The following is a 20,700-nucleotide window of genomic DNA, read 5'->3' on the forward strand; positions in this document are numbered from 1 at the left end:
AGCTTGTTTAAAATGGTTATGATACTGCTGTAAATGTGTAGTGCAGATGGGGCCTTACAATCTGGATGATACTGGCTGGTTGTTGATAAGTGTGGAGTTTTTCTGTGTGTGCAGCTTTAGTCTAGGGATGAGCAGAAGGTAGATCTCTGGGAAATCGGCAGTAGATTGGCAAGGCCTTCTGATGGCCAGCTGTCTTAAGAGCAGCAACATTTTTAAAATGTCCCCAGGTTGCTGAAAAGAATGCTTGGGGGGAAACAAGGAGTGGATTTTTGTGCAGGCTTGGCTCTAGTTCTGATCACGCATTCTTGGCTTCAGCGTGTGCCCAGGGCCACCATGTTCCTCAATTATTCAAGAATAGTTACAGGTAGGTAGCCGTGTTGGTCTGCCGTAGTCAAAACAAAATTTTTTAAAAATCCTTCCAGTAGCACCTTAGAGACCAACTAAGTTTGTTATTCGTATGAGCTTTCAGTATCGGAAGAAGTGTGCATGCACACGAAAGCTCATACCAATAACAACCTTAGTCTCTAAGGTGCTACTGGATTTTTTTATTTATTCAAGAATACTCACTCAGCTGAGCCACAATTTTGCACTGAGCCCCAGTTGGCAAACTGGCAGCAAAAACCAAAACAGATCCCGTAAGCCTAAAGTCCACCCACATCTTAGATTGATTACATATATATCCTACCTTTCCTCCAAGGTACTCAATGTGACATGCATGGTTCTCTTCCATTTTATCCTCACAACAACCCTGTGAGGTAGGTTGGGCTGAGAGATTGTGACGAGCCAAAGGTCACCCCATAAGCTTCACCCCACATGGCTGAGTGGGGTTGAACCTCTCAGTTCATAGGCCAACACTCCAACCACTACACCACACAGGCTCTCTCAAGAAGCAGTTCTTTAAATAAAACCAGAGGGGCTTATGTTTGCCCCTCTGTCGCGAGTCTCTTTGGTTTAGTAAGTCCTTCGACATTCGTACGACCCCCAAAGGGGGCTCCCATCTTCCTTTGGCCAGAGGGAGCTGTTGTCAGGGAGAGGGGCTGTGTCTGAAGACTCCTCTGAAGAGGTCTGGAGCATCTTGGGAGTCAGGTCACTGGCCACACTGGACATAAAAGATGAGAATGGGTAGGGAGATGCAGCAGAGTAGCTGGCTGTGTAGTGGACATCGTCCAGAGCATGGAAAGAGTAGGACTGAGTCCCAGAGATGGGCGAATTCCAGCTGGGATTTCTGTACTGGGAGGAAACTCCCGGCTCATGAGAGGAGAGGCAGCCAGCAGAGATGGAAGGTGCTTGAAGGGAGTCGGGAGGACACACATCCGATTGGCCAAGGCTGTCAGGCATGGCCTGTTCCCAGGAGTCTCTCTGCAAGGAAGAAAACGACCCACAGCTTAGAAAGGGGGTCAAGAAGCAAACCTCCCTAAAGAGTTACAGGTAGCAGCTTGGGCAGGGAGGCATGATAAGGCCTTCCCTAGATAGCCTCCGTTTATTTCTTTGTGTGTGCATACGTGAGAGAGTTAACTGTTGCAGGGACACATCAGGGTCCTGCACAAGGGCTTCCCATAACGGGAATCTGGTTGGCCCCGTGAGAACAGAATGGTGACTAGATAGACTACTGCAATGCATTGTATGTGGGGCTACCTTTGAAGGTGACCCAGAAACTACAACTAATCCAGAATGCGGAAACTAGACTGGTGACTGGGAGTGGCTGCCGAGACCATATAACACCGGTCCTGAAAGACCTACACTGGCCCCCAGTACGTTTCCGAGCACAAAATTCAATCTGTTAGTGTGACCTTTAAAGCCCCACACGGCCTTAGTCCAGTATACCTGAAGGAGCGTCTCCATCCCCATTGTTCAGTTCGGACACTGAGGTCTATCTCCGAGGGCCTTCTGGCAGTTCCCTCACTGTGAGAAGTAAGGTTACAGGGAACCAGGCAAAGGGCCTTCTCAGTATAAGTGCCCTACCATCAGATGTCAAGGAAATAAACAAGTACCTGACTTTTTGAAGACATCTGAAGGCAGCCCTGTTTAGGGAAGTTTATAATGTTTGATGTTTTATCGCGTTTTTAATATTCTGTTGGGGACCGCCCAGAATGGCTGGGGAGGATCAGCCAGATGGGCAGGGTATAAATTTGATTGATTGATTGGTTGATTGATTGATTGGCTTTTGGCCTGATCCACCAGGATTCTTCTTAAGCTCTTGGATAGAAGAATCTGCTAGGTAGGTAAATGGCTACTAGCTATGATGGTTCTTTTCTACCTGCACTGTCTGAGGCAGTATGCCTCTGGAGACCAATTGCTGGGAATCTCAAGTGGGGAGCAAACTGTTGCACTCAAGTCCTGCTTGGGGGTTCCCCAGAGGAAGAAGAAGAAGAAGAAGAAGAAGAAGAAGAAGAAGAAGAAGAAGAAGAGGAGTTTGGATTTGATATCCCGCTTTATCACTACCCTAAGGAGTCTCAAAGCGGCTAACATTCTCCTTTCCCTTCCTCCCCCACAACAAACACTCTGTGAGGTGAGTGAGGCTGAGAGACTTCAGAGAAGTGTGACTAGCCCAAGGTCACCCAGCAGCTGCATGTGGAGGAGCGGGGAAGCGGACCCGGTTCACCAGATTATGGGTCTACCGCTCTTAACCACTACACTACACCACACTGGTTCCATGTTGACCACTGTGAGAACAGGAGGCTGGACTAGATAGGCCTTTGGGCTTGATCCAGTTTAATGGGCCTAGTGTGTTCTATCTTATGTACTTACACTTAAAAAATGTGCCGAGTCACTTGGGAAGGATGGCATGACCGACGTCAGTGGCGACGAGGCACTAAAGAGGGATGAGGCTCCAGAGGTGACAGATGCAGTTCGGTGGTCGGTATATTGGTCAATGAAATGGGTGTCTAGAAGCGAAGGATATCCCTGAACTGCCGGTGATTCATACGCAAATGGCTTTGCTATGAGGAAGGAAGTGTCACTTGAGATCTGCTTATTGTTTTGTAAATCCACATCTGCCATTAGGGATCTTCGGATGCCATAGTAACCAGACATAGCAGAAGAACCTATTGGCAGTGGAGAAATCAGTTACCATAGCACCAGAAGTGAATTGACGTGGGGATAGACACAGCATATCAATACACACACTAACGTTTGAGCTGCCATCCCATTAAAGTAATCACAGCTGATTAATTGTATTAAGGTTGAGATGAACAACTGATTGCATTTGCATAGAGGTAAAAACAGTCGTTGTGAATGAAGAAACACTCTGGCTGCTTCCATGCTGCACATTTATTATGAATTAGCCACACTTTGTTCACTCATTTTTCACAGGGCGTCTGCTCAAAACATCCCCCATCTAATGCTTTCAGCTTTAATGGTTTCCCACCCTGCCCATAGTTCAGAATTTCCAGGTTGTTGTAGACCCATAACTGTCAACTTTTCCCTTTTCTTGTGAGGAATCCTATTCGGAATAAGTGAATTTCCCTTAAAAAAGGAAAACGTTGACAGCTATGTTTAGACCCCCTAAACTCAGGTGAATAGCCATACAATTATCCACCAGTCAATGGCCTATTGCACAGCTGTTGTGGCCAATTCTTGCCTGTATTGCTCTGAGCAGCATTCAGCTATGTTTTACTCAGAGCTGCCATTAATGAGCATGAGTAAGTTCGGTCCATTAATTTAAATAGATCTACTCTGAGTAAAGGGGACACGGGTGGTGCTGTGGTCTAAACCACTGAGCCTAGTGCTTGCCAATCGGAAGGTTGGTGGTTCGAATCCCCATGACGGGGTGAGCTCCCGTTGCTCAGTCCCTGCTCCTGTCCACCTAGCAGTTCGAAAGCAGGTCAAAGTGCAAGTAGAGAAATAGGTACCACTCCGGCAGAAAGGTAAACGGTGTTTCCGTGCGCTGCTCTGGTTTGCCAGAAGCGGCTTAGTCATGCTGGCCACATGACCCGGAAGCTGTCTGTGGACAAACGCCGGCTCCCTCGGCCTATAGAGCAAGATGAGCACCGCAATCCCAGAGTCGTCCATCACTGGACCTAATGGTCAGGGGTACCTTTACCTTTACCTAAGTAAAACTTAGTTGAATACCCTAGTCAGTTCCTAAATTGCGCAAGCCACAGACTTCTCTACGGTCCATCTTGCTTCTTTAGAAATCAACTCTATCACTTTAACCCTTCTCTTTCCCTTCTTTAGCATTCCCTTTAAAATTATTTCTCTCCCACTAATCGTGACCAGGAGATTTTTTTTGGAGATGTTTAACCATCTCTCAGTCACTCAGTCTCTCTCTCTCTCTCTCTCTCTCTCTCTCTCTCTCTCTCACACACACACACACACACACACGTCTATGGCATCTCATGCTCACTGAGTTGTTTCAAGAAAGACAAACCAGCACAACCCATCTATGTCCCCATGGGCTCTTTGGAGGAAGGAATATACTCACCTGCCAGTGGGACAAATGACGACTGTGTTGTGGCAAGACTTCCCTGAAAGGAAAAAGAGCAAGGTGTTTGACTGGGTAATACCTTGGGAATCCCAGTGAAATTCTGGGGCCGGTGACGCAAGCTTGAAGTGCTAGCATAAACGTAGTGACAAGGCAGTGATGCAGGACAAACTATGCCAACCTGGTCCCCAGGTAGCTGGAGCTGGTGGGAGTTGCAGTCCAAAAACATCTGGAAGTCACTACTAGGTTTGCAAAGGCTGATGTGTGAGAGAGCTCCCTTCTCTCAGTACAAACTGGGCCACTTCATTCTCGCCCAAACCTCCATCCTCCACTAAAAACAAGATTATTGCAGTGAGTAGGAAGTGTTCCCATTGGCTTTGAACCTCCTTCCAGTTTGCATAGTGCAAATAGGAAGTTCCTGACATGGCAAGCAACCAAATTTAGAGGTTTGGATTTGAATTAAAATTTGCCAGTGTCAAGACTTCCTTCGGGTTAACAACGCTCAGCTTCCCACCTGGCCATGTGCTCTTCCATGGAAATGAGCTCATTGGATCTTGCCATAGTTACAAACCACAGGGCAGGGGGGAAGCGATGCAATATTCCATCAGCAACTCGAAACTGACACCATCCCAGGGATTGTTTTGGAAAAACCGATTCACGTCATCACTCTGGGGGGCTCATTAGGTTACCTACCAAGCTGCCTACCACTGACTCAAAACATTGGTTCACCTAGCTGAGTATTATTGGCTCTGGCTGACAGGAGCTCTCCAGCAATGCAAGCTCCCTAAGATAGGGACCTTCAGTACTGGGGCAGGGATGTCTGGAGCCAACGACTCCTCAAAATCACTGGCAGTGTGTGGAGCCACCTGGTGGGTCCAGTCATTCAACCAGCTACAAATCCACCTAACAGTTATCTCATCCAGTCCACATTTTACCAGCTTCTCTGCAAGAATACCAAGGGAGACTTTGTCAAAAGCCTTACTGAAATCAAGATGCTTTAATACCAAGATACACTACAATCACAGTATTCCTCTGATCCACCAAGCTTGTAACTCCATTTTTAAAAAATGAAATTCATCTGGCACGACTTGTTTTTGAGAAGCCCATTCTGCATCTTGGTAACCACAGCATCCTTTTCTAAGTGCTCACAGACCGACCGTTGAATGATCTGTTCTAGAACCTTTCTCAGTATCAATGCCAAGCTCACCAGTTGGTAGTTACCTGGGTCTCCCCCCTCCCCACTTTTGAAGATGTGGACAACATTTGCCCACCTGCAGCCTGCAGGGACCCCACCTGTTCTCCAAGAATTCTTAAAGATCATATGCAGAACAAGTCCGATCTTTTGGGGAAGTGGGTTTGTTGCACAAAACCTCCCTATAAGGTAGTGTTTTAGTGTTCTGTTGGAAGCTGCCCAGAGTGGCTGGGGAAACCCAACCAGATGAGCAGGGTAATAATAATAATAATAATAATAATAATAATAATAATAATAATAATAATAATTTAAAACTGCACAACCTCAATATGCTGGTATGTGATTCAATCCCATTTGAAAATATTGAGAGTCTGGAATTGCCCTGAGTGTTTAAAAAGGAGCATTTGCAAATTCTAGAAATAGTTATTATTCTCTCTGGTTTGCATTTAGTGATGTCTGGGATATTCTAGCACAAATGACTGCACAGTAAGTGTTGTTTATTTTATAAGAATATTTACAAAATGGTAATTTATAAGCAGGGCTTTTTTCCTAGAAAAAGAGGTGGAATGGGGTACGGCCAACCCAAGTGGTTGAGCTTTTAGAGAGAGGACCTTTTTTTAAAAAAGCTTTTCTTCTCCTGCCACCACAATGCTACAAAGGTGCCAGAAGGCACCAAAGAGGTGACAGAACTCAGTTCCAGTGAGTTCTGGCTGGGCAAAAAAGCCCTACCCATAAGAAAAATATAATGGCAATGTACAGTTAAAATCTTAAAACATCATAAGAATGTAAAATTATAAAAGAATCAATAGGTAGAGGTCTGCAACAGAATGTTACTGACTTGAATGCTGCTTACAGATAGGTAGCCGTGTTGGTCTGCCATAGTCAAAACAAAACAAAAAAATTCCTTCCAGTAGCACCTTAAAGACCAACTAAGTTAGTTCTTAGTATGAGCTTTCGTGTGCATGCACACTAGTTGGTCTTTAAGGTGCTACTGGAAGGAATTTTTTTATTTTGTTTTGACTATGGCAGACCAACACGGCTACCTATCTGTAACTGGAACTATGGAAGGCACCACATTGAGCCGCATGAATTGAATGCTGCTGTTCAGGATTCCAGCTGGGAAACCATATCCCCTTTCAGGAAGCTTCATTCCATCCCCCATTTTTCTCCTTCATTCCCCAAACAGACAGACAGCATTCTGTGGTCACTGGCCATGCCCTCTCTTTTTAGGGATTGTTTGTTTGTTTGACCTTTAGGTTTCCCCTTCTTTTATTTTTAGAACTGCAAATTTCTGGGTTCTCCTGAACATGCTGGTACACTCCTCTTGCTTTTCCCTGTTTTGGCTACAAGTGGAGAAAGATGGGAAATTCAATCAAGTTTGCATTTTGAGGCAAATCCTCCAAATTTGCACTTCCTAAATCAATAGGTGAACAGAAACGCAGCCACCCTTGAGAATTCACAATTCTCCAAATGTTGCAATGCAGTTCTCCAGCCTAGTAATGTCTCTATTGGGGAGGGGGGGTGCCAAAAACTACATATGCTGGTGCAGGTAACATACAAAAATGCTGTATATTTGGGGACACCACTTTGCAAAAATGTGTGTATTCGGCAAAACTGCATACAAAGAGGGGGGTGTTTGTGTGCGTATTAGGAGAATTTTTGGACTGAAACGCTGATGAATTTTCATGAAGACTTTGTAAAATGATTCTCAAAGTAACAAGATGTGGAAAACAAAACTTAAATTTGGAAAAATGAAAAACTGAATTTGACAGGTTCACCCATCCCTAACTATAGGGCAGTTAAACCCGCTGTAAACCCGCTGAGTTTACAGTTGGAAGGAGACGATAGGATATTGTTGTTGCAGCTGCTTTATATAGCAGCACATGGTACTTTACAAACTATGAAGGGGCAACAGATGCCTGTCCTGAAGGATTTACAGTGGGGAAACCCTTTTTAGTTGATAGTTTTATACTATCAAGTCCCATTTCCAAAAGAAAATGATGCACAGAGCCAGAGATGTGCAGAACGGGCCAGATATGGAGGAGGAGGAGGAGAATGTGTGGCCTGAAATGTGAGTGGCGTTTTGTAAGGGACTGCTTTTCCTAAATGAATCCCCTGTCCACTGGCATACCATGGGTGAGGCCACGGGGGCAGTTGCCCTGGGCACAAAATTATTAGGAGCGCAAAATTTCAGAAGAAAGAAGGGATGACAAATTTAAAAAATAGCGTACCCTCCCCATCACACAGAAAATCTCCCAGCAGACTGAGGAGAGGATCTGGGAAAAGGTTGGTTACTATGGTGCTTTAGAAAGATACCCACTCCCAACCAATCTCCCATCCCGCTCTCTGCCATACTCAACACTCATAGGGTGCTGCGGCTGCCACTCAGGTAGGTTGCCGAGCCATTGCCCATCTGTTGCAACCTATTGGCAGGTGGAGCCAAGGATACTTGCCTTGCCCCGGGTGCTGGCAACACACGCTACGCCACTGCCCCTGGCTAACCCCTGTTGATCCACGGCACACATGAAGCCCAAGTCTACCCTCCTGGGAAATAAAAAATGCAAACAGCGCATATATCATCACCATGCAAATTGTGCCTCTCGTGATTGTCAGGTAAGAGCCAGGACTTCAAAATCCCAACAGTGTTGATGGTTCATTTAGACAAGAGGCCATCTGCTGAGCCCCACCCTCTTTCTCCACAGACAGGTCCTAGAATCATCTGCCCATAAAAAGTTTTGTTTTTGCTTTTTTGTTTTGCTTTGGCAAATCAGAGTTTTGGGTGCACTAAATATCAGTTCCAAGGAAAGGCAAGCTCCTTCCTCATCAGCTGGCCAAATCACCCCCACTCACCTGCTGTTTGCTTTCAGGGTTATAGTATCTGTTTTGCGACAACTGTGACAACACTGTTGCGAGACTGACCAGAGTGCCGCCTGGGCTCTGTGCAAACAAGGAAGTTTGTTCCCACACTGTAGCTTTTGGATTGGGTTGAATGGGCCCATTGATAGCTGCCGGAGTGTATTGACTCTGAGAGGCAGATCTGGCTGTGAACCAAGAGGTCTTTGCTTTGCTGTTTGCTGATGCCCTACAGCCACCCACTCAGCATCCTTAGGCGAGCTGTTATTCTCTCAGCCTCAGCTAGGGATGCAAGAAGACAGTGTTTTCTGTCTTGCCCTGTATCCATTATATACAGCACTGTTTCCCTTCAGCCACAGTTCACCTGCCACCAAGAACCACCCTATTCACCTCACTGCCCCCTGTGGCGAATATACATAACTGAGATGATTAACTGCGTAAATTATGTTTCCATTAACATTATTCCACCCCGTTCATTCCTATGCAAAGGAAGCATAATGCAAATGGGGTATGTAATCAATTAGGTATTTTATCAAAGTGAAACAAACAGCAACAATAATACTCATAACTATGGATTTATTTCTGCTCCAAATATGCGCCAAATAAGCAAACTTTGGCAATTTCCTCTATTAATAATAATAATAATAATAATAATAATAATAATTTATTATTTATATGCTGCCCATCTGACTGGGTTGCCCCAGCCACTCTGGGCAGCTTCCAGCAAATTAAAAAATCAAACACAGTAAAACATCATACGTTTAAAAACTTCCCTATACAGGGCTGCCTTCAGATGTCAGAGAGTTGTTTATTTCCTCAACATCTGATGAGAGGGTGTTCCACAGGGCAGGCACTACTACCGAGAAGGCCCTCTGCCTGGTTTCCTTGTAACCTCACTTCTCACAGTGAGGGAACTGCCAGAAGGCCCTCGGAGCTGGACCTCAGAGGCCAGGCTGAACAATGTATACAGGTATACTCCCATTTTCTTCCAAATTCTCTGACATTCCTAACCTCAGCTCCACATCTGCAAAATGTGGAGACCTACCTTGCAGGATAGTTCTAACTTCTAAGCTTGATTTTGTCATTCAGATTTTGGATCTGTATATCTTTAAATCCTCTTCACATTTTTGAAGGTGAATTTTTACCCAAGACTTGAAAGACATGTGGCTTTGCTGGCAACTCATCATTGTTTTGTCAGCCCTCAAATATGAAATCGCCTAAGAAGTGGTCATATACTAAATGCCGCTGCATGTTAGCTATCACACCCTGTCACATTCTGTATGTCATTGCATGATGCCAGATGACTAAATGCTGTTTGTGCCATCAGTATCAAGTATGAAACATCAACATCAAGTATGAGACATGCATCAATGTAAAGTATGAAACGCCACCGCATGTCAGCTGTCAAATGCTGCCGTACTTCAACTGTCAAATGCTGACATCAAATACCATTGAACATCAAATACAGATTTCAGATATTTGGGGAATCTCTGAGCATTTGGAGAACATCTGGGGAACACTTGTGATCCAGAGTCTGCAAAGGGCAATTCTAAAGAGCCAAAGAGGTTTCAGCTTTGTTCTGTGGCTTTGCTGGTTTGCAGGCAGACCAGCACTGATCATTACCCAGCTTTTGGCATTAGTGCGCTTTTTGAGATCTGCTTTCAGTATGTACCTCTTTCAGACTTCCAAAGATATCAGGGACCAGCAAGACACTGATGAGTGCACACCAAGGACAGGGCTAGCTGGAGCCTAGACTCAAAAGAGGGATGCAATGGTTTGTGGGGACCTGTACTAGCCAGGAGGCAAGAATCAGAGGCAGGGAAAGCTTCAGAGCTGGAGGGTGAAGCACGGGATGGGTCGGAGGAAGAGGCAGGTCAGGCAAATGAAAAGCCAGGAGCTTCCCCACCCTCTCCTGCATCTCTGTCTCCCAGAACCAGCAGGGGGATGAAATGGAATGAGCAGAGGAAGTTTCCATGCAGGCACAGTCTCTGCTTGCATATGTGCAGCCCATCAGGGGAAGATACATAAACTGGTTAAGGGTCTCCTGTTGATGCAACCGCTCCATGGAGCATGGACCTGGAAATAGCTGCCTAGCTGTTAGATTGGTGTACGTAGGTCTGCAGAGCTGCAGAAGTGTTATATTTGACAATAAATACTTAACTGTCTGCTGTGTGCATGCATTCCTTTGTCTGGAAAGAGCCTTGACATGGGTGAGGCCAGAGTCGCAGCAATGGATGTGACTTTTACCTCTGTGCAATGGCTGGTTACATTCCAGCCACACGCAAGCCAGAGGTTTCTGCAACCATGCAAGACATGCACACCTCCATCTCCCCATCCTTCATCCAAGCAAATGCACTCAAGAAGGGCACAGGGCCAGTGTGGGGCATGGTCTAGAAGCCTGGGGAGAGTCCTGAGGGCCGGATAGAGAGGCCGCATTTGGCTCCCAAGCCTACAGTTCAGCATCCTTGCTCCAGATCACACTGCACTCTTCAACATGCACTTACGTTCAGCCGTGAGCTGCTGGTCTGCCTTGAACGCTTTTCAGCCAGCAGGTCCTTCACCGTGTGCTTGACCCGGACTCCTTGGTAAACCCGCTTGCCGTAGTCTGCAGGGACTGAACCAAAGAAAGAACCATGAGCGGGGAGGAGGACACCCAAAAGGGACTTCATTCTGAGCCCAATGCTTAATCATTGAGGAGGCCCACACGTTCTCCACTCAGCCAGGTTATTCACTAGGTAGTCCAGTCTACTTTGCAGGGTCGTTGTGAGGATAAAACAAGGCAATGCTATTGACGCCACTCCCTGATCAATGGGCAGGGACAGGGACAAAGCCTGGGCGGTTTTGGTAACATAGGGGGTGAAGCCTGATGGATTTTGGTGGACTGAAGGGCAGAGATCAATGCAGCCTCCAACAAACTGATGCCCTACAGATGTTTTGCACTACAGCTTCCAAAAGCTGCAGCAAGCACAGCCTTTTCCCCAAAGAAAGCACATGTAGGGATGGAGGAGTCCATTAGTTTGGGTTTCTCTTTTTTGCATTCTTAAATTTGGTTCTTTACATTTCTGCAGCAATTTGCATTTTTGTTTTTTAAAAGTCCTCCTGAAAATTTGTCAGCATTTTAGTGTGAATTTTCTCCAATAAACATCCTGTGTGCGATTTTGGCTAATATACACATTTTACAACTATTTCCCCTAATATAATGTACTTCGGTACATTGTTTTCACAAATGCACATATTTTTATGCATACGGTTCCCTTCCTATATGCATTTTTGCACACAATGGTTGGACAACTGCAAATTTCAGAGGATAGCTGTGTTTCGGTTCATGTATTGATCTGAGATTAAATTAGTAGGGTCTCTTTAAAATGCAAACAATATTGGATTTCTCCCCCATCCATACTCTGTGCACATACTTAGCCCAGCAATTTGCTTTCAGGACCAGAACTCATCTCATGGTCCTTTCACACACAAATTCAGTTCTGGTTTCCCCACAAACTTTCTTTGCTTCAGCAATCTAATTTAGATGGGGTGCCTTTTCTTGTAGCTATTGTTAAAACTGTGGGAGTCAGAAACTAATATGAACATGATAAGAGCCTGCCTTTTAGTTTTGATTATTTTTCTTATGTATTTTGTGTTTTGATTATTTGTCTTATGTATTTTGTGCTTTGTATACTGTAACAATTGTGTTGTGAACCACCCTTAGACTGACGGTTATAGGGCAGTATACAAATTTAATAAAAATACTAATAGTAATAATAGTAATAATGGTTTTCCCAGTAGTGATGTATGGAAGTGAGAGCTGGACCATAAAGAAGGCTGAAGGCCGAAGAATTGATGCTTTTGAATTATGGTGCTGGAGGAGACTCTTGAGAGTCCCATGGACTGCAAGAATATCAAACCTATCCATTCTGAAGGAAATCAGCCCTGAGTGCTCACTGGAAGGACAGATCGTGAAGCTGAGGCTCCAATACTTTGGCCATCTCATGAGAAGAGAAGACTCCCTGGAAAAGACCCTGATGCTGGGAAAGATGGAGGGCACAAGGAGAACGGGACGACAGAAGACGAGATGGTTGGACAGTGTTGTTGAAGCTACCAGCATGAGTTTGACCAAACTGTGGGAGGCAGTGGAAGCCAGGAGTGCCTGGCGTGCTCTGGTCCATGGGGTCACGAAGAGTCAGACACGACTAAACGACTAAACAACAACAATAGTAATAATAACAAAAGAGCCCACTGGAGCAGGCTAGAGCTCTTTTAGTTCAGCATCGTGTTCTCACAGTGGCCAACCAGATGCCCATGTGTGGGAAAATGGTTGTTTGTACATAAGGTTCTTGTCACCCATGGGAAACCCTTAAGCATCCCTGAGCACAAGGGCATACACCCCTCCTGCAGTTTCCAGCCACCTCTGGTGATTTTGTCTAGTAGCCATTGAATTCGTCTAACACTCTTTTAAAGCCCTCCAGTTAGCCGACCTGACTGGAAGAGTCCGTGACCAGAAGGAGGAGGAGTACCAAGAGGAATGGAAGAAATTCAAAGATTACTTGGCTAAATATTTTAAGATAACTTAAATAGAATTACTTGCGAGTACCAGATAGGCCTAGGATTTAAATATGTGGTGGTGTAGAATACTATGTTAAAAGCTGAAATGAAAAGAAAGATGGATGTTAATTGACTAAGTAATTTTTTTGTGAAAATAGTTTTGGAAAACTGCTACAAGGATTTATATGGAAACTCAGCCAGGGGGATTCGAGGAAGTCACCCAACAATGTTAACAAAAGTGGAACTGTTATAGCTAGGATAAGTGTTTGTATGTTTGTTTTTGATGTTTTTTGTTTGTTATAAATTTAGAAAACTAATAAAAAAAATGGGGGAAAATTAAAATAAATAAAGCCCTCCAGTCTGGTGGCTGTTGGTACCCTCTTGTGGGAGTGAGTTCCACTGTGTGAAGAAGGGTTTTCTTTTGTCTGTTCTAAATCCTCTAACATTCGGCTTCATTGGATGTCCGTGATTTCTAGTGCTATGAATAAAACATTCAGCTTGGCTAAGTGGTGAAGCCTCTTCCTACAAACAACTGCCCCTTGTGCAGAGAACCATGTGCCAGACCTTTGCAACAAAGGATTTCGTTTCGCACTCGCAAAAATGCCCATTGTTCACTTCATTATGTCTCTTGAGTCGTGCCTTTAAACCGGCTATTTGTTTGTATGTTTTTGACCTTTTTGAGAGTGCCCATCCCTGTGCCAGCCAGCCCAGGATAATGAGGCAGGATCTCTTTTCTTCCATTTGCCCCATTGGGATCTGCCCATGGAAAGAACCTGCACCTGTGATGGAAGCCTGCATCAGGCTGGGGAGAGCTTTTAGTCAAATGTTACAGGTGGGAGCGTGGTGCTCTGCTTAATCCTTTAGAAAACAACAAAGATGAGCATTTCCTGAGCTAAAACAAACATTCATGCCCTACGGGGGAATTGTTTGATCTTTTCCAGTGCTGGTTTGCTGTTCCAAAATTCGGACCTTTTGTGGGTTTGCATTTGGAGCTTTTGTTTCACCTGGATTGCGGCAGCCAGATTAGTTTTGCTAGGAAGGGATGGAGCTTCAACAGAAGCTCCTCCACCCCACCCCACCCCCCAAGAATGGGGGCCTATAAAATACCTTGGCTGAATGTGGATTGTGAACCCCTTGGGCCTCGTTTAATTCCTCTTCATCATCCATGTGGCAGTCTCCTCCAACTACTTTTGCCCTGCTCTTTCTCCTCCTTAAATCCAGAGTCTCCCCATACTTTGAAAATCCAAACAGGAGAGCTATGTGGATTGCATATAGGGAGTCTACAACTTTAAGCAGGACAAAGTGTGGGACAGAAGTATTTAGAGGAGAACATCGCACAGATGAGGGTAAATTAAAGGAGGTACCAAGGGTTCAAAGCTCACATTAGGCGGAGGTCTGGACGAGCCCCGAGATCATCTACAAGAAAAAAAGTAGCTGACCATCTTGTTTCTAGCATTCTCCAATTTCCCGCTTAGGCTGTCAAACCTTTCAAGTGTCCCTCTTTTCCAGGAACAGTCCCGGATTTACAGAAGCTGTCCTGGTTTCTGATTTGGTCCTGGAATGTCCCGCTTTTACTTATGACATCCCTATTTTCACCAGAGAAATGTTGGGAGGCTATGGAGTACTGTGACCCCTGAGCCAAGGAGATAAGTAACTACAAAACCTTTATAAGATGTCTGAAGGCAGCCCTGCATTGAGAGGTTTTTTTAATGTTTAATGTTCCATTATGTGTTTATATATGTTGAAAGGGGAATAATAATAATAATAATAATAATAATAATAATAATAATAATAGCAGTCTGTGCACTGCACACAGCCTTAGGCACAAGGTTCATCTACCCTACTACCACCAATACTATTCAGAGATTTAAATGGTTTGTTCTTTAAGCTAAAGCAGCCTTCCTCAACATGGTACTCTTCAGCCATCTTGAACTACAATTCCCATCAGCCGTAGCTAGAATGACCATGCTGCCTGGGGCTGATGGGAGTCATAGTCCAAAATATCTCAAGATCCCAAGTTGGCAAAGGCAGGCTTATGGATTTGAAAAAGGTATGTTTGAATTGCTCTGCTTTTTTCTTTATTATATGTTATATTCAGTGCTATTTTTCTAGAAAAGGAGGTGCCAGAGCTGAGCTCCAGCTGAAGAAAAAGCCCTGGTTATATTTAAAAACTGGGTTATATTTATAGCACAGGTAGCTTCTGGCACCAATACCTAGGAAAGGCAAGCATATATTTGTAGACATCAAATGCCCTGAACCTCTGCAGACTTGGTCAACGCTGCTGCCACCCTAAGCTAATAACTGGAGTCAAAGGATGCTTCCAGATGAGGGTTTGATTTGTAAATGAGTCACTGAAATGTTTCAGTCAGGTTTTTGGCAACAGAGTGTTTTTTGTTTTTTTTAATTCTTGGATATCTCCCAGAAAGAGTAAATCAGGATTACATAAGGATTTTATTTATTTTTAATTGACTGGTGTTTTGATGCCAATTACATCATTGCAAAAAACTTGCGTGCACGAAGAGTGCCAATCTCACAATAAACACGCACCCGGAAGCACCTTGTTGTTGTGTTGAGTGCCCAGTGAGAGCCCAGAGTAATCTAATAAGATTCTTGTAATATGTACAAGGTCAGTACCAGTAGCAGTCAGTGGCGGAGCTGAGTTTACCGAAATTGGCACAGTGCAAACACACAGCAGAGTCAATCCAGTGCCTCTGTAGGTGCATTAGGACCACTGCAAACTCATCCCTTCCCCTCCTGATAAGCCATGGCATTGTTGGTAATAGGAGGCCAGGTAATCGCCACCACCCACTCCTAGTTGGCACAAAAGACCACAGAACTGTAGAATTGGAAGGGACCCCCAAGGATCATCTAGTTCACAGCAAGAATATTCAGCTCTCCCATATGGGGATCGAACCTGTGACCTTGGTGTTATCAGCACCATGCTCTAACCAATTGAGCTATCAAGAAGATGACCATTTATTTGCAGGATTGCCTTACCCCATATATGCCCACTCAACCACTTTGATCCGCTGAACTGGGACTGTTACTGGTGCCAAATAATATTTGTTCCACACTTGTAAGAAATTGATCTTTTAGTGAGGCAACAGCTACACTCTGAAACTCCCTGCCTGTTGAAATCAGGCACCTTCGCTTCCTTCTTTTTGGCACCTGCTTAAAACATTTTTGTTTAGGCAACCTATCCAGAGACATGTAGAAAATATCACATATGCTTTTATCTATCTTTATATTGGTGTTGATTTTAATTATCTTTTGAAAAATTTTAATACCTGGTTTTGATTGTCTTTTAATTTTTCCTTAGAAAAGATTTTTATTGATTTTTTATTGATTTTCAACAAAATATGAACAAAACATTAAGTTTCCCCCATTTCCATCTCCTCCCCCCGAAACAGAAGATTAATGTGTCAGATTTTGTCATAAACCTGTGTACGTAGTTAGTGGGTTCCAGTCTGCCAAATGTTCAGTGATTGCTTTTTCTTGATAATGATAATGTTTTATTCTTCTAAATCACTTAGAGGTTGTGTTACAATAAAGCAACATATAAATTTTGCTAAATAAATAAATACTAGGTAGAATTTACATAACACATTTTCAAATGCTTCACACAATACATTGGCTGCATTTCAACAACCATACATTGGATTAATAGGCTGAAATGTGCAGACAGGAACCTTTTGCTTACATACATGACCTCGCCCCTCTTCTCTGTGTGTTGTACCTGAATGAACTGCAGAAATTTACAGCTAACCACAGTTTCTCATTTTGTCCAGATAAAGAAACTATGGTTAGGACAAGACGGGATCTCAAACCATGGTTTAAAATCTTGAAGTTGGTAATCACAGTTTCCTAGTTTGGACAAAAGAGGAAACTATGTTTAATTGAAGATGTCCACGTTTGGTTCAGGCTGCAGAGGCAGAAGAAAAGGGCTACATGCATAGGCAAAAGTGGAAATCTCAGCTTATTAAGCCACTGTACATTTGTCCAAAATGTACCATTATCTTAGTAATCCCTATAACAACCCTGTTCGAAAGAGTGACATCATTACCATACTGCTCTTATAGGACTAAGCCTGAGGGCTAGTTTCTTGCCTGAGGCTACCCTATTAAGAATGAAATGATCAGGCTCTTAACTTCACCATGGACCTATCCTTCAAAGGCATCACCCCAGTCTGGGGCCCCATTTTCTGTCTTGTGTCTATAGGAATAAGTACATAAATATGTATGTTTTCAATTGTCAATAACTGATCTTTTGTGTAACAATCATCACACGACTTTCATCAAGAGAGTGTGCCGTCGATGACACCTACCCGTTTCCATGGCGAAGAGTGATCACTTCCACCTCTGTATTCGACAGGACTTTACGGTGGGATGATCAACCTTCATGAGCTCCGATCTGCAAATGAAGCCACTGCAAAGGGCTGTTCCTGGTCAAGCTTGATTCTGAGCCAGACGGAAATGGCCTTCTCCACAATTTGGGGCAATGCCTCTGAAATGGCTTGCCTGGGATTTGCGTACATGCAAATCCTTTGATGTCTGTTTAGATGCAATTTGCATGGCCGGCGAGGAACACCATGAAAAGGCTCTTTCACTGGACCAAAAGGATACTTCAGAAGAAAGAAGCAGGGGAGGGCAAAATAAAAATAAAATAAATGGGGTGTTCTTTTACTGATAAAAAATTAAATGCTTTTGCAGTAGAGTGTTTTAACATAAAATTCCTCAAGTGCTTGACTGCTTAAAGATGATGGGACCTGTTCAAAACTGTTTGCTTAGATTATTCTTAGAATTTCTATTCAGCATTTGTAACTCAATTGCTTAAAGAGACCCTTTTTGAACTAAATGTTACACAGAGGATTGGCTAGCCAAGAGACCCCCCTGTAAGGGCTAGTTGAACCATTCTGCTAAGTACACTATAGCATAGAAGCCTGGTTACCTGAGTCCTTACCTTTAACAATTAACAACATCATTCAATTTTTAGAAGCCTCTTCCAAAGGGAGTTTTTCAAAACTTTTAATTTTTGTTCTAATTTTAGTTAGGTTTCTTCTCTTTCATTTCTAGTATAATTTATTGTTATATATATTTTTAAATCTTAATAAATTTTGCATAGGAAGGTGGGGGAAGACTCTTGCTCCTTACCTTATTCTCTCTCTCTCTAAAAAAAAAAGCTGAAATGAAATGTACACTTCAAAATTTGACAGCATCTCAGAATTCAAATTCACCTATGCAGAATTTCAGATCTATAAGTAAAGGGGGGTATTTGTCAATTTGTGCTCAATAACATTATCTTTCAGCTGAAACCATCTACTTGATGAATAGTCAAATGGTTCATGTTTACTCTGCTTTGGTAGCGAACTGCAGCTGTCAGGAGCTGGATTATATTATGGGATGGTGGTGTAAAGAGCAAGTTGTTTACACAAGTCCAGCGTCTTTTTCATGTTCTGATCGAATGCAGCACAACACATGGCATATCATGTTGCAGGAAATAGCTTTTTGTTTTGTTAACACTTTGTCAAATTTCAGTGGAAAAGCAACATGGATTCTGCTGTATCTGAAATCCCTAAAGCTCATGATAACCAGCTGCATGAACAGTGAGCATCTGAAGCTTCACAAAGCTTAGCTGCTTGATCAAACCAGAATTCTTAGCAATCAGTAACCCAAGATAAGCTTTGCAAGATCAGAGTTTAGTAATCGGGGATGTGATGAATATGAACATGAGGCTTAACCATTGTTGTTGAATAATACCCAATTTATTTTCTCTGAATGCAGGAAGTGTGAGAGGTGCTGCTTCTCAAAACCTAGACCCTGACATTCAGAGGGCTAGGATGCCATTGCCACGAAGATGCCCCTCTATGAGCCTGCAGGTGTCTTTGGCTGTGTGCACACCATGCATGTATAAAACACATTACTTTCCCCCAAAGAATATTGAGAACTGTAGTTTAAGGTGCTTGAAATTGTAGCTCCATGAGGGGAAAACACCCAGGATTCTTTAGGGGAAGAAGTGTGCTTTAAATATAATGCTGTGTACATAACCTTTGTTCCATCTTCCTCCACTGCTTGCTGCCACCATTCGGTACTGATTTGCCCTTGATTATCCTGGCTAGGTATAAATATTTCACAGTAATGGCTGATTATGGGATAGGTCTATTTGGCTGTGTATCTCCATGCCCAGTTGGTTAATTCTTGTTCCCACCTCCTGTTCTTAGATCGATTGCCTAACTCTTGACTGTTCTTAATCCCTGGATTAAGCCTGGGTGGATCAGACAAAAACCTACCCATCCAGTTTTCCACCATGGCCAACAAGATACTTCTTGGAATTCCCAGCAACTGGTGTTCAGAGGCATGCTGACTCCAACAGTGGAGGCAAAACATAGTCATTGTGGCTAGTTGCCAGGGACAGACTTATCCTACACAAAATTGTCTCAACTTCTGTAAAGCCATCCAAGTTTGTGGCCATCACTGCAACTTGCAGAAGCAAATTCCATAGTTTAACTTTGTGCTGCTGTGTGAACAAAGACTCCCTTCTGTCCATCCTGAATCTTACAATGTTCACCTTCTGTTGATGTCCCTGGCATCTGTTGCCCCACTTTGGCACTGTCTTGAGTCTCCCACCATTCAGCTTCATTGGGTGACCCCATTGGGTACTAACATTATGGGAGAAGAAAAATATCTCTGTCCACTTTCCGCTCATCATGCATTGTTTTATAAACCTGAATAATGTCCCCCACATACTTGACATTTTTCTAAACTAAAAAGCGCCAAACATTGTTTTTTGTTGTAGTTTAGTCATGTCCGACTCTTCGTGACCCCATGGACCAGAGTATGCCAGGCATTTCTGTCTTCCACTGCCTCCCGCAGTTTGGTCAAACTCGTGTTCGTAGCTTCGAGGACACTGTCCAACCATCTTGTCCTCTGTCGTCCCCTTCTCCTTGTGCCCTCAATCTTTCCCAACATCAGGGTCTTTTCCAGGGAGTCTTCTCTTCTCATGAGGTGGCCAAAGTATTGGAGCCTCAGCTTCACGATCTGTCCTTCCAGTGAGCACTCAGGGCTGGTTTCCTTAAGAATGGAGAGGTTTGATCTTCTTGCAGTCCATGGGACTCTCAAGAGTCTCCTCCAACACCATAATTCAAAAGCATCAATTCTTCAGCGATCAGCCTTCTCCATACATCACTACTGGGAAAACCATAGCTTTAACTATACGGACCTTTGTTAGCAAGGTGATGTCTCTGCTTTTTAAGATGCTGTCTAGGTTTGCCATTGCTTTTCTCCCAAGAAGCAGGCATCTTTTAATTTCGTGACTGCTGTTCCCCAAAGGGAAATGACTCCATTTTGCATGCACATTTCTGCACCTTTACAGCCCTACCAATACCCTTTTTAAAATGCAGTAACCAAAACTGTTGTGACGTGGGGTTTGTGATTTCAGCTACCTTGACATAATATGCTGGAGACAGTTCTCTAGTAACACTTCTTTATTAAAGCAACAAGACTGAGACCTGAGGAGGGGAGAGCTACATTTATAGGGACAGAGAACTAGCTAGAAAGGATACATTTTGGAGGGAACAATATCAGGCAATCACAGTCCTGCCTTTTGGAGGAAACCAATAAGACAGAGGATCCAAATACAGCAGCTTAAATGAACCAATAGTAGCTGTACCCTCTGGAACCAAAAGGCAGTTACTTTACCC

At 43.7% G+C, this 20,700-nt stretch overlaps 1 protein-coding gene across 2 annotated transcripts; it reads right to left on the minus strand.

Annotated features, from left to right (window-relative positions):
- Positions 1-909: 909 nt before the first annotated feature.
- On the minus strand, positions 910-17,948 carry POU2AF2 (POU class 2 homeobox associating factor 2). Of its 2 annotated transcripts, XM_081843185.1 has the most exons (5): positions 17,329-17,948; positions 10,973-11,082; positions 4,424-4,466; positions 2,749-3,044; positions 910-1,359 (listed from the first exon to the last, which is right to left on the minus strand). In XM_081843185.1, the coding sequence occupies exons 1-5, from the start codon at positions 17,336-17,338 to the stop codon at positions 952-954; spliced, it is 867 nt and encodes a 288-aa protein (XP_081699311.1). In that variant the 5' UTR covers positions 17,339-17,948; the 3' UTR covers positions 910-951. The 2 variants fall into 2 exon arrangements, with proteins under 2 accessions (XP_081699311.1, XP_081699312.1); XM_081843186.1 differs by lacking the exon at positions 17,329-17,948 and having other exon boundaries at positions 2,749-2,939; positions 10,973-11,588.
- Positions 17,949-20,700: the final 2,752 nt, after the last annotated feature.

Source organism: Podarcis erhardii (assembly GCF_964252035.2).
Source record: "Podarcis erhardii genome assembly, chromosome: 16".
NCBI lineage: Eukaryota > Metazoa > Chordata > Lepidosauria > Squamata > Lacertidae > Podarcis > Podarcis erhardii.

What these genes read in the sequence shown, in the direction of transcription:
- POU2AF2 (XM_081843185.1), bottom strand. An exon ending in GTCATTTGTCCCACTGGCAG is followed by an intron (nt 3,045 to 4,423) that starts GTGAGTATATTC and finishes CACTGCCAATAG; the next exon opens with GTTCTTCTGCTATGTCTGGT. An exon ending in ACTCGGCACATTTTTTAAGT is followed by an intron (nt 1,360 to 2,748) that starts GTAAGTACATAA and finishes TCTTCCTTGCAG; the next exon opens with AGAGACTCCTGGGAACAGGC.